At 44.3% G+C, this 14,171-nt stretch overlaps 1 protein-coding gene across 3 annotated transcripts in view; it reads right to left on the bottom strand.

Moving 5' to 3' along the window:
- Positions 1-14,171, bottom strand: part of kcnh7 (potassium channel, voltage gated eag related subfamily H, member 7) — a 71,382-nt gene that overhangs the window by 16,848 nt on the left and 40,363 nt on the right. For all 3 annotated transcript variants that reach the window (XM_048978514.1, XM_048978515.1, XM_048978516.1), the window contains 4 exons: positions 13,026-13,240; positions 6,970-7,395; positions 3,057-3,456; positions 2,117-2,317 (listed from right to left, as the gene is read on the bottom strand). In XM_048978514.1, the coding sequence (XP_048834471.1) occupies positions 2,117-2,317; positions 3,057-3,456; positions 6,970-7,395; positions 13,026-13,240 (1,242 nt within the window). The remainder of the gene's footprint in view (positions 1-2,116; positions 2,318-3,056; positions 3,457-6,969; positions 7,396-13,025; positions 13,241-14,171) is intronic.

Raw genomic sequence — 14,171 nt, 5'->3', positions numbered from 1 at the left:
TAACCATTACCCCAAGCTTATGGTGATCAAAAATATAAAAAGTAAATTAATAGATAATTAATAATCCATATGTTTGAAAATATTAACTTCTTATCCTGGTGAAGGTCATGGGCATTTAATATTATTATGATTATATTTATTTGTTTGTTTGTTTATTATTTTTTTTGTTTTGTTTGTCTATTATTATTATTATTATTATTGCAAACTAATGGAGCCAATTTCCTAAGAACCACTCATACCAACTTCTCCACATCTGTAAAACGATATAAATCCAGTGCTGTAACTTAAACTGTTTATTAATTTTACAAGAAAATGGTAAAATATTGCAGCTAAACCAGCTGAAATTAACAAATTCATGTGCAACTTTCAGTGACTGTATCTTTACTCATAAATATTTTTCTATTTACTGTAGTTACCGCTGTTTGACACTGCAAAGAACATCTCACAGAATGCTGCTGTGGGTGAAAACTGTAAAACGTTTAGCCAAAGATAATGTGGCCATGAATTAATAATGTAGCCGTGCATTAATGTGCCTGATTCTTGTATTTATATATGCACCTCTAGATAGGTACACATGCTTTGTAATAAGGCAAATAAGAATGCCTTACTTTCCTAGAGCATTTATCCCTGTTTTGACAGAGTGAGCATGAATACCATCCATCCATCCATCCATCCATTATCTTTCGCTTATCCAAGGTCGGGTCATGAGGGCAGCAGTCTAAGCTGGGAAACCCAGACTTCCCTCTCCCCGGCCACTTCGTCCAGCTCCTCCGGGGGAATCCCAAAGCATCCCCAGGCCAGTCAAGACACATAGTCCTTCCAGCATGTCCTGGGTCTTCCCCGGGGCCTCCTCCCAATGGGACATGCCCGGAACACCTCACCAGGGAGGCGTCCTGGAGGCATCCTGACCAGATGTCCGAGCTACCTCATCTGGCTCCTCTTGATGCGGAGGAGCAGTGACTTTACTCTGAATCTCTCCTGAATGATCAAGTTCCAAGTTCTAAAGGAGAGCCCAGCCACCCTGAGGAGGAAACCCATTTCGGTCGCTTGTACTCACGATCTCATTCTTTCGGTCACTACCTACAGCTCATAACCATAAGTGAGGGTAGGAACGTAGATCGACTGGTAAATCCTGAGCTTTGCCTTTTGGCTCAGCTCCTTCTTCACTATGACAGACCGATGCAGCGCCCACATCACTGCTGATGCCACACCGATCCGCCTGTCGATCTCCCAGCATGAATGCCTCTTAATGCATTATAGCAGCAGTTAAAATGAGTGATGGGTTTTTGGAGCATTTGTTAAGCTAAAAAGCCATTCTCTTCCAGAGCAGCCAGTCAGTGTCTGTATTTGCTTCTGACATGCTTAGTCAGCATGATTCATTAACCTCTGATTGGACGGAGAGATAATGACACGTCTGAATGATATTCCATCTCCACGGGGGTCCTGGCTTCTGCCAATTAAAACCGAGCTCCATGAGTGTTTCTGATAGTCTCTATGGACCCATGGAGCAAGAATTAGCTAGTAGCAGAAAAGCTCATGAAAAGCTCATATTCCTGCATTTTTGTAACAGACCAGAAATATTATGAATTACAATAAATTTCTGTTGTGTTTCTCTGGCTATACAGATTGCCACTTTATAAACTGTGCTCCGTACGCTTTTTAATTTGTAAATGGATATTAATCTGTCAGCTAGTACCTTCAGAGAAGTAAGAGGAGTGGCAAGCGATGTATTCACATAAAAACAGCAATGATAATTATATTAAACACAAATACCTCCTGCTCTTCCCAGAGTGATGACGTCATTCCGTTTGGCGTGAATCAGACATGAAAGAAACAAGTGTCTCATGAGTAAACTTACCAGAATGCGACAAAGATAAGCCCATCATTGCAAGCTTCACAATCAAAGTTAATTTTTTTGCTGCCATTGTGCTCTCAAAAAATAAATGAATTATTTCATTATCAATTTCATAATAATATGAACATTAAATACACATTTAAATCAGTTTAGCATTGATAAGGGAAAAAGCACAATGAAAATGGGAAATGGGAGACTGCTGCGATGGATGGTGCAATGGACGGGTTCTGCAGCTGACCCGGGCTTGGCGTCATTCACGCACCATATTCATGTCGATGCCGTTGGTGTAGGTCCAGGCGTGCTGGAAGTACTCCTCCAGTCGCTGGCGCAGGGGGTTGGGGATCTGGTGGAAGCGGATGAATTCCTTGACGCGAAGCATCTGCAGGTGGTACCTGGCCGTGCCAGAGTAGAGACGCTGGATGATGGCCGACACGTTCCCGAAGATGCTGGCGTACATGAGGGCTTCGGGGAAGAGCAGAGGAGTCAGGGTTAGGACGAACATCACTACACCGCTGATCGCTGCGCGTAAAAACGTAACTGCTATATCGTCGCTGTCTAATGAATAACACGTTTCTCCAAAATTACATTATTTTGGAAGTATAAAACAAGGAATTCCCATCCTTAAGCATTAAAGAATAAATCTAAAACAGTTAGATACAAACTAAACTTTATATTCACAATTATCAAAATTATGTCTATTAGCTAGCTATTCTGCTATCAATTTGAATTTGTTAAAAGTAGCTATATAAAGTAATCCATACAAATGACCAACATGAATACAAAAGTTAACTAGTAAAAACATAAACACTAATCAAATAGATAGTTTCATAAAAAATCTTTTAACTGGTCAATTAGATGTCAAATGACATCTCTAGACAGAGAAGAATAGGTGTGATCCATCTAAAGTAAAAATGTTACAATCATCAAAAAGTGGACATATATGGTTTTCATCGGATAGCAACGATATACATGGAAAGTTCTGGTTCAGAAAGTATTAATCCAGTATTAATCCAAGATTTTGCTTCAACCAGTTCAGTATAAAGAGTCACAGTCACAGAGTACTCAACTAGCTGGTTGAAACAAAATTTGTACTTTCTGAACCTGAACTTTCCACCTCTGAATGATATACAGCCGTGGATTTGTTTAGTAGTACACATGCAGAAATGCAATGAGGAGATCCAACGAAAAAAACCAAACGTACAGCCAATTAACATGACGCATATGGAGAAGACCTTCTCTGAGTTGGTGTTAGGGGAGACATTCCCAAACCCAACGCTGGTGAGACTGCTGAAGGTGAAGTAGAGGGCCGTGACATATTTGTCCTTGATGGAGGGTCCGGAGTTGGGGTCACTGTAGTTGTAGCGCTTCCCAATGGACACGCCCAAGTTGTCCAGCCAGCCAATCTTGTGCTTCAGGTACGGCTTCTCCACATTGCCGATGGCGTACCAGATGCAGGCCAGCCAGTGGGCAATGAGGGCGAAGATGCACATCAGCAGCATCAGCACTGCCGCTCCGTACTCCGAGTAGCGATCCAGCTTCCTGGCCACTCGCACCAAGCGCAGAAGCCTGGCCGTCTTCAGCAGTCCGATGAGCGTGGTGGTCTGAGGGAACAAACATCTTCAAAATGAGCCCGCAGCCACACACCAGAGACTGTCCCACACTGGGAAGTATCATCGCTCAGCCATTGACATGATGTACAGCTCTTTGGCTTGCAGTATGTTCAGTAAGGAAAGAGGATGAAAGAAAAGCCAAGAGCAAGTGCCCATTTCCTGAAGTCTGACAGCTTGCGAACGTACATGCAGAGGCAGAGGAACAGGACTCTGTAAAGTTACATTTATACCACATTTTATAACAAAAAAAAGGTTCAAATATACAGAATCAGCAAAAGGCTTTCTGTCATAGTAAACAAAATAACCCACTTGTGTGAATCCCATTAGGGCCTGCAGAAGGCCCTTTATTAATCTCTTAGTGTCACACAGTTTGCGCTGATTGTTAGCTAGCTGTCAGACGGCGCGATGCACGTCGGCGCTGGTGTGGGGCTGACTCCGGAGGCGCAGAGCATGCGATTTATGATTCCCAAAGTGGAAACAATGCGATTGTGTTCCCCGGAGCCCACATGCAGCAGGAAATGTTAAACACGGGGCTTGGCGAGTGATTTTGAAGGCCGGCCCGCCTGTCGCTGTCCCTCCTGCACTTGAGACAGGGAAGAGGACACTTCCACCTGTTTCCTCCGATAAACAGCCCCTTTACGATCAATTACATAAATAGGAATCAATCAACCGAGCAAACTGTTCAACACACACATGAATCGTTCTTTGATGGCAGGCGGGCAGGCAGCCTTTAATAAGAGCAGGTTATCTGTCAGATACAGCCGTGGCACGCAATAGCACGTCAGTAACACCTGTTTCACAGAATTTATAGAAGACATAAAGTACCAAACGAGTGGATGGTAAAACCGGATTTCACTCTTGACACCTGCTTTTGACAATTACGCTTAAAAAGGGGAAATGCATCTTATCAATCTGATCACTGCAGTGGAAATGGACATGGTAAAGCGAGGGGATTGTGATGTATTTACCGCCAGTCACTGGAGCTGCTCTTCAAGCATAGAGCAGATGTAGAGCAGAATTCCTGGGTATCTTACTGCTGCTACAGAATGCTGCCTATGACTTTAGAACCTTATTCTGCTATCATCTATCCACCCACTTATCCAGGGCATATTTACCACACTATATTTTTCAATAAACAAAATATACGAATGGGTAGATTTACTATATTTCACCCTGCCACCAAAATATACAGCATAATGGGAAGTGGAACCAACTAATGTGGAAAGGAACCATAATGGCTATCTATGCAACGTGCCAGCTATTAAATAATCAATCAGTCGATATGCATTACTCCAGTAATAAATGTTTTGAATGTTGTAGAGGGATTGTAATAGAATGGATTTCATGCTTGATTAATTTGAAAATTCAAACTTGCATGTTCTTGAAAGCTTCCACCTACCAGAGTACACTTTTCACTTAGAGGTCCTGGCAGGATCACGCCAGTCATCATTAATCCGGAGCCAATTTCCCCGAAAGGACAGCCAAAAAATGACTAAACAGCCTGCACTGGAATGCTGTGTCTGTATGCATATAAATAATGGCCCATTAAGGCAGTTTTTCCACTCTTGTGCCAAGAACGGATGATGCCTGAAAAGGAGCAAGTTATATTTTAGTCTAATTCAGTCAGGATCTAAGAGTAGGTATTAAACGTAGGTGACTTAGCAAAAGCAGGCGGTTGACGATTTGACCTAGTTAACAGATTAGTCAGTGACGGCAGAATGCCATCCGATATTTCAGGCAGTCTTAATTGCAGACAATGTACAAGGAGTAGTTACAGAACAATATTCAGAAACCTGGGTCATCGTTCTTTGGGCCAGAACTATGCTAGTGGAATTCCTGCTGACTGTGTGAAATGAGGGTTAAAAAAAGTGATCGGCTAGAGAAATTAACTGCTGAATCGGCAGTGTAATTTTAGCCGTAGTGTCAGCGGGCTCCTTGTCCACTCAAAATGTTTCCATGTCACTCGCGGGCTCCGGAGCTTGTGGCAGCTAGGACACCAGTTATAGGCCGAAATGGGGACTGGTTTTGCAAAGGGGCAGGATGCAGTCGATATGAAGGGGACCGGGGAGTTAGTGCAGATCCCAGTGGCAGCCAAACGAGAGCCGGACATTGTATGTCATCGAAACCGTGCATCTCCCCACCATTTATCCGAAGGAGAGCCGGGACCTGGTGCCAGGTAGAGCAGGACACTAGGCTGAAGGCTGAAACACACCCTCAGTGGCATGTGGATCCATCATAGGGTGCATGCAATCACACATTGTGGGCAGGTGAAAGAGGCCAATTAGCCAATAGGCAAGGCTTTGGACTGGGGGAGGAAAGCAGAGCACCTGATGGAAAGCCACATGACTGGGAAAGAATGCAAACTCCAAACAAATGGAGCCGAAGTGAGACTCAAGGCCGTGACACGGGTGGTGCGAGGCAATAGTGCTGCCCACCAAGCCATAGGGCTGCCCTATTCACTGAAAATAATTACACCCAACTAAAATTCCTTCACTGATATAATGGAAGAGGAAAGCCATTTGCAAGGCCGTTCCAGTGCCCTTGTCACCACAGGCTGATTACGTCACTGGTCGCTCTAACAGAAGGCAGGCCAGGATCATACACTACTTTACCATCTGTAATTTGTGTTAACAACAGCAAGGCACCTTCTTCTGAGGGAAACACAAGCAGAAGTTTGCTGAGCCAACTGGCCGTGAACCAGTTTTACTTTCCTCCTGTACCTACTGTTGAGGATTTTATATTTCCGGGCCCCTGGCTAGTCTCCATAACCATTTTTTGAGGGGGGGGGGAACATTATCTTTCTATAATCTTTGTTAAACATTTTGGGATGATTATACTTGGGATTCAGCTGAATTAAACGTAATTTCATAGATGATGCATATCGCCTTTTTTTTAGGATATTTCCAAATAAACGTACAAATTTAAATAAACCTATTTAACTGACTTTTGTATTTACATTACAGTATTTACACCTGACCGGGAGAGGGGCTATGGGTTTCCTGCTTTTATCTGTCTGTATCTATATTTGTCACTGCCACTCAAAGAGCACTCGAGAGACGAGGGAATCCACTGCACGGGTGTCACAAAAGCAGGATGAAAAGCTGACTAATCGCAGCTCTGATGGAGGAAGATCCTCCTGCCTGTCAGCTCCACAACAACCGGGGGGAGTTACTCTTATCCGGAGCTACTGAATGTCTCCCACGTTGAGAGGCGTCTCCAGAGAGACACAAATGAAGCCGATCTTCCTGGTGGGGGGGGGCATGACCAGACACACCGCTCTGCCTTGGGATGATCAACAGCACTGGAAACTGCGCCTCATTTAAATGTGGTATCGACTGCTGTTCTGTAGGCCATTAAGGCACATTAACATTCCATTTAATACTCTGTTAGCCATTAGCGTTGACTTAGATCTAAGACTACGAAATTAAATTCTCTGTGTTCAGATTTTGATTAAAGAAGAACAGTTTTGTTTTAAGGTGACTGTTTCGATTGATCTATGCTTACTTCCTCTGACCCAGATCCAAAAATGAGCAGGTCGAATGGGATGGCAGCCACCATGTCGATCAGGAACCAGCCCTTGAAGTAGTGGATGGCGATCTTCCCCGGGTGGCTCACCACCTCGTCGTTGAGGTTGACGTAGGTGGTGCGGAAGTTGATCAGGATGTCTATGATGAACATGATGTCCACCATGAGGTCCACCACGTTCAGCGGGTTGCAGGAGTAGCCGCACTCGCGCCGCTTCTGCTCCTCCCGGTCATTGAGGAGGAAGGCGGCGGAGTAGGGCGTGAAGATGGCGGTGTAGATGACCAGCAGCAGGATCAGCCAATCCCACACGGCCTTGAAGGGGCTGTAGTGGAGTATGGTGAACTTGTCGATGCGTGGGGTCTGCAGTTTGTACTCGGGCAACACGTCTGCTCCTAATGAGAGCACCTGTAATAAAACAGGTAGACATTTTAAGCTATCTACATTTACTTATTTAGCAGACTGCATGTTCACCAAAATGACTTGTCGTTGAGAAACTTGTGTCAGACAGTCTCGGGAGCAACTGGGGGGTAAGGGCCTTGCTCAAGGCCCCAACCGTAAAATCAACTCTATTGAGCACAGGATTTGAACCAGTGACCTTCAAGTCCTAAGCCACAGAGAATGCACCACCCTGAGCTGTTTTTGGAAGAGAGAGAGGAGAGGTAAGGAGCACGTGCTGACTACAGCACGTTACCATACCCATCACACAACAAACCCACCTCAGGGACGAGAACCCGAGTGCAGCCGTGTGGCAGGTGATACATCAGCACCACACTGAGGTTTTTTTACGATAGCTGGAGTGCCAATCCTGCCAACAACACCCATATTCTCCTTGCAAGTTGGATGCCCATCTTGCAGGGCTGGATGTAGATCAACTTCAAACCCAGGATGAAGCAATTGCAGGTTAAGGGCCTTGCTCAAGGGCCCAAGGGAGTAGGATCACATTCACAGGAATTGAACCAGCAACCTTCTGATTGGTGGCACAGATGTCTAGCCTCAGTCAGCAGGACAGATCACGATTAATATTTCATCCATCCTGCCATTCAATAATCGTGTCCATTACTCTACCTATGGATGTTCTGACCCCATGCTCTCTGCCTTCCTGCCCTCCATCTGAGCTGGAGTCCTGATTCAGTCCCCATGGAAGGGTGCCATTGTGGATGCGACCTACAAACTGCCACATTTTGGGTGCAGACTTCAATCTGCCACCCATCACAGGCCAGTATGGAGAACTGACTCACTGATGGGCTTTGGCTTTGCCCTTGACCAGTCTGCACCTCCCTTAGGCAAGCAAGCCCCCTCTTTCGTATTGCAGTGTTACCATGCCCTGGCAGGTCGGGCAAGCAGCTGACCTTCATTCCTCCCCCCTACTCTCCTCTGTTGTCATCTGACTTTCTTTCTTTTCTTTGGCTTTCCCCTGTTTTTTTCCGTATCATTCTCCCTTACTGATGTTGCACTGCATCACAACACACACATGTGAAGCACCCTGGAGCAAATTTGTTGTGAAAGGCGCTATATAAAAATGAACCGAATAGAAATGAAATCATCCATCTTCCAACCAGTTATCCTGGAGAGGGTTGCTGGGACACCTTGTATTGGCAATTAAAATATCACATTTTCTGAACAGTTTGTTTTGTTCCCTGGTGTTTTCAGTATGATATTGAGCTTAAGGAACATATTTTCACATTTACAGAAATCAAAAAAGATGCCGATCACTAATTTTGGTTTGGGGTAAGAGTTCAGATTATGCTGCGGAGTGAGTCTATCTGCTTGTCTGCTGTAATTCTGTCTCTATGCTTTTTAAGTGAGCGAGCGGCATAAATATTGCACAGCTTTATTACAGTCATCACACAATGCATCCTGTAATGTACTATAGCAATTTTAGTGGAAATAGTGTTACAGTGTTATTTAATGTGTTACAGCCATATCATGCCCTATTGATTTCACCAGTCTTGCTTATTCTGTGTGTATCCACCGTAATATAAGGCGATTGTGAATCTCAGTGCAGCCACATAACCCACATAACCCACATAACACGAAGTGTTTCCCTTGGACTCAGTGTCACCAGCTTTGCTCAGCTGGCTGGCATGAGATTTTCAATTCGACACGTTTGCACACGCGTTACCATGCATGTCACAGTGTCATTACCTTGCAGATAGTCTGCAGGGCTTGCAAACTACCCCAGTGATGTTACTGATTTTAGTTTCTTAACAGGGTAATATAAACTTGCCATAAGATTTCTCGTGTGAGCTTGACAGTCTGAAAGGGTGAGTGTCACGCTAGATGCGTGGCAGTTGGCAACTCTGTGGACTGCTGTTCACATTTGCTAGTGTGCCAAACATGTTTAAATTCAACAGCTGGTATAGGGAGCACTGTGGATCTTTTTGGCCTTGAACAAGAATGCGGATTACCGTGTAGTATAACATATTTAACAAAACAAGGGCACGGAATAAGCTTCTATATCCTGTTTAGAATAATTACCGTGGAGGTTTTGATTTAGTATATAAATTAAAACATTTTCTGATGAGGAGGAGGAGCAATAAAACCACCACTTTCTTTCGCACTGATACTGAGGTAATTACCATGGTAAGTGGCTGAGATGTTCGCCCCCCCTGGCTGTCACGCACTCATTTAGATAGCAGGTTATTACCGCAGCAATCCAGGTAAAGTACCCAGCTCAAGGGTACGGCGATAATTACGAGATGTGTGGGGATGCAAGGCGAAGCCCAAGTGGGACGTCGAGGCGTCCAGCCGTCTCTTTGCACGCTTCTCCAGACGGTGCGAATTTAATTTACATTACATTGCATTTATTTATATAGCAGAATTGCCTTTGCGTTACCCTTGCGTTATTGTATTTAGCGGCTTCATCAAAAGACGCGCTTCGAAACCAATCCGAAACTACACGTCAGCAATCGCACACGAATATACGAGCGGCAGGGGATAGATAATGAGTTACAAAATAAGTCACAACAAGCCATGATTCCCTTTGTTAAATTCATGCTGTTTTATAAAAACTCTGCACCACGTCACACTTCGGGGTAGCTTAATCGGATATGTACAGTAAGCGAAAAGTTTCAAAATAGAAGAAAGTGTACAGTAGAAATTTATGTTGTAATGCAAAGTAAAGCTTGCTGAGTGAACAATTTATGAATCTAATAAGCATGTGGAAAAGCGGAGGGGAAGCAATCATCTGGAAGCTAGGAGACACTTGCGGGCTCACATTTTAAAATGCGCAAAATTACCCTAGGGCAGAATTACAGGAAAAACTTTTTGCATGTCATGTAAAAATAACTTTATTAATATGGGTCAGCAAAACATTTTTAATCAGAAAGTAATGGCATCAGCTGTCATATTAATAAAAATGAAGATGAATTATGCCGCAATGCCTTCTCTATATTACCAGGAATAGCCTGTCGGTGAACAAACGTTGCCATTAATACAAAGCAATTTTTTATTTTTTTTTATTCTGATCCATACAGTATATTTTCAAGACATTGTTCATTTTTTTCCCCCATTAAATTTAGAGCCTGGCCTTTGAGACTGGCATACTGGATATAATTTTATATAAAATTTTAATTGCATCCAGACTGTCTCAAACTATTCTATATTTCACACTGGTGAGCTAAGTGCACCTAAGGGTGGACTGAAATTCATGAAATGAATGATGTTCATGGTTATCTTTATAGGACTCGGGACCGTAAATGGTTGCGCCATTGAGCTGTTTCTGGGGCATGCTGTCCTTCAGCATTTACCTGCCTCTCTCACCATAAGTCCTCTGACTCTGTCCTCCACATAATTTTCAAGGCTGTGTCAATTTTTTGTGTGTGTATGTTCAGCACATTTCGGAAATCAGGAGTCATAAATTATACATTTGTTCTCCTATAGATTTCAGCCAGGCCTGTATACAGCGTCTTTTCCCGGCCAGGAAGAAGCCATTCTGAAAAGATTAAGGACCACATTGCTGAGGCTGGGACATTCCTGAGTACAAAAACCTGTCACTCGCTAAAGCATTTTCTGGGTTTAATAGGTTCTTATTGTCATGAAAAAAAAATCAAGCATCACAGATGCCAAGGGAGTAAAAGTGTAAGGAGAGTCTCACTACTGACTGCCTTTGCAGACACTAAGCAGTAACACTAATCTGGAAAACGGCTGACATGGCTTCACGTTAATGATTATATTATTTAAAGGCAAAAAGAATGGATTAGGGAACATCTAATATATAGCTCCCGAATTATAAGAAATAACATGGGCATAATTAACTTGTGAATGCGACACATTTGAACAATATATTTCAAGTCACGATTTTATTTGGCATCGACATCTAGTCATTGTTTTCAGACTTGGCTCCCACAGAATAAATGATAATATGAACTCCCTAAGCGGGCGAGGAGGCACAGGGAGGATGTCAGATTTGCTTGTGAAATCACGTAGCGGTCCGTGAATGAACCGCCGCAATTTTTGGAGGGAAAAAAAACTTGGGGAATGTTTTTTTTTAGACGGTTCTTTGTATTGCGAGAGTATATTTTGAACACAGTACATGAAGGCGGTCTGAAAAAAAAAAAACGATTTGATACAAGCGTTTCTTCCCTCACTGATGAGGCATGGAAATGCTCAAAGCGCCATGTGGTTTGAGCCAGGGACGGATTACGGACCGGGCCAGCGGGGCCGCTGCCCAGGGGCCCTTGGGGTGCAGGGGGCCCGTGGGGCCCCTAGCCCAAAACAATTTGCAACGCTTATCAACAATGTATTTTCGTTTGTCTATTTTAAAGGGCCTACATTCTTTGATCCTCTGCCTACAAGGGCCCCTGACCCTATAGGGAGGGCGTTTGGCTGCCAAGGGCCCTTGAATTGTGGTGGTTGTGGTGGTGGTGCTGGTGGTGGTGGTGGGGGGGGGGCCTCGCGAACATTTTGCCCAGGGGCCACACAACCCATAATCCGTCCCTGGTTAGACCACGGTGTCTTCTTGCCGCTAGCTGCTTTGTGAGGTACCTACATCATTCATCTCATTATTATTTACTGAATTTTGAATATACTTGTTCCAGTCATTAGCTGGTGGTCAGCTTCTTTTCGCAAATCCCAATCTGTTCATGTTTGAGACACACACACATATGTACGGCTGAGAGTGAAGCTTGGGGTCTGAGCGCTGGGTCAGCCATTTATTTGGCGTCCCTGGAGTATCTGGGGGGGGGGAGAGCGGGGGGTTAAGGGCCTTGCTCAGAGGCACAACGGACAGCCCACTATTCTGCACAGGAATGTTGGTTATTTATTTATGTATTTTTCAGCGGAGTGACAGACAATCATAATTGTCCTTTAAAATGAGCGAAGCCAGCAGATGACAAAGAAGACCGGGGCGTCGAGATAATTCAGCCGCATAATGAATCAGAGTGCGGCACATGATGTGAGCATGTGACCAGAACACCACAGTGGGCGGTGGCAGTGAGAGGTGCGACACGAGTATCAGATTAGGAGAGAAACTCATGGTTCCTAGAGGTACGACCAGCATGTGGCCTTCATCGAGAGGCTCATCCATTTTACGAATGATAAGTGAGGCATCCGCACTCTACTGTAACCTGCTGAAAATACCTGCATAAAGACAGGAGCAGACCCTTTGCTGAAGCACCCCTGTAGAATTCGGGGGAAATCAGCTGATGAATGTTGGAACAAGAAGGGACATACAGTATACCGTTTATTTAGAACTTAGACAGGTCAAGCCACCTAACCATGTTTTTCGGATTGCAGTTGGCAAGTGGGGCACTCAGGGGGAATCAGAAGAACTAGAAAATCGGACATATAGAGACTTTACCACTTAAAATGAAAGCACCTAACGTGGTGCAGCGCCATGGGGAATACACAAGCCAGCAATGATCAGCGATAGCTGGCTGCATCGACTCCTGGAAATTACCAAGCGAAACGTAAGTGACAGAAGCCTGACAAAAAACATTCTTCACTTCCTGAAAAATGATGTATAAGGGGAGATTGAAAAAGAATGAGACCACACTTTTGGCTGAATAATCACACGCTTGCCGGCACGGTCCTACCTGTGTGACTTTCTCTGTGACATTGTGCGTTCTATCCTTGACCTTTGGGGCGATGATGGTCTTTTCGGAGGACGGGGGAGAGACGGTCTTCTTGTCGTTGTTCGTTTCCGAGAAGTTCAGGGCGATCAGAGGGATTTTGTTGATGGTGCTGTACTTGTTCAGGTTGGAGTCAGAGGTGGAACCCAAGAGACTGGACTTTATATGGCTGAATGGACCTGGAGAATACAAAACATCGGGAAATGGGTACTGGGACAAACAAGAACCTCCTCTGATTAAGCGCAGAGGGACTTTGATGTGGAGGCTGAGAAACGCCCTCTTCACCTAACTGTCCCTCAATCCTGTTCCCTTCTCTTTCAACAGCCATTAGCAGCCATTACGCCGCTGCATAGACATCTCAAATTTGAGGCTTTCAGTGGGGAGTAAGAAACAACAAATATGTGTTTTAGGTACACAAACCCCTTAAAATTTAAAAAGTACATATGTAGTTTGTCTACAAGGGGTTGAGTATGTGTATTGGGACCACTTAGAGCAGAAGCATACAGAAATGGATGTGAATTTAATTGAAAACGTGCTCTGAATTTGAATTAAACAGCAATATTACCTCATAATTATATGACTTGAAAAAAATTATTAAGACAATCCCATTGGCAAAGCCTGCAGGTCCAAAGGTTTATATTCAACTGCACAAAAAGTCTTCTTCTAAGGCAGTGTTTCCCTATCCGGTCCTTGGGGACTCGCAGATGGTCCACGTTTTTGCTCCCTCCCAGATCCCTGCTGGACAGTCTACATCGGGGGTGTGGAATCTTATCCACAAAGGGCCGGTGTGTGTGTGTGGGTTTGTGGGGTAACCTTTAGGTCAGCCGTTCAAACCCATGTGTGAGGACTCTGCAGACAATCAGTCCTCTAATTAGTAATCAAATTAGCAAGTTGCGGCAAAGACCCGCACACACACTGACCCTTTCTGGGTAAGATTGCCCACCCTTGGTCTATATTTTCACTCCCTCCCAGCTCCCTTGGAGAGAACAAAAATGCAGACTGCCCGTGGATCCCCCAGGACCGGAATGAAAAACGCTGTTCTATGGTATAGAAGAGGCATGGACATCAACATCAAGAACTGTTTTACGGTACCAGGTACTGTCAACACAG

Source organism: Brienomyrus brachyistius, chromosome 16, assembly GCF_023856365.1.
Source record: "Brienomyrus brachyistius isolate T26 chromosome 16, BBRACH_0.4, whole genome shotgun sequence".
Lineage (NCBI taxonomy): Eukaryota > Metazoa > Chordata > Actinopteri > Osteoglossiformes > Mormyridae > Brienomyrus > Brienomyrus brachyistius.
Note: the sequence above shows the minus strand (reverse complement) of the source record. Positions and strands in the feature narration are given on the sequence as shown.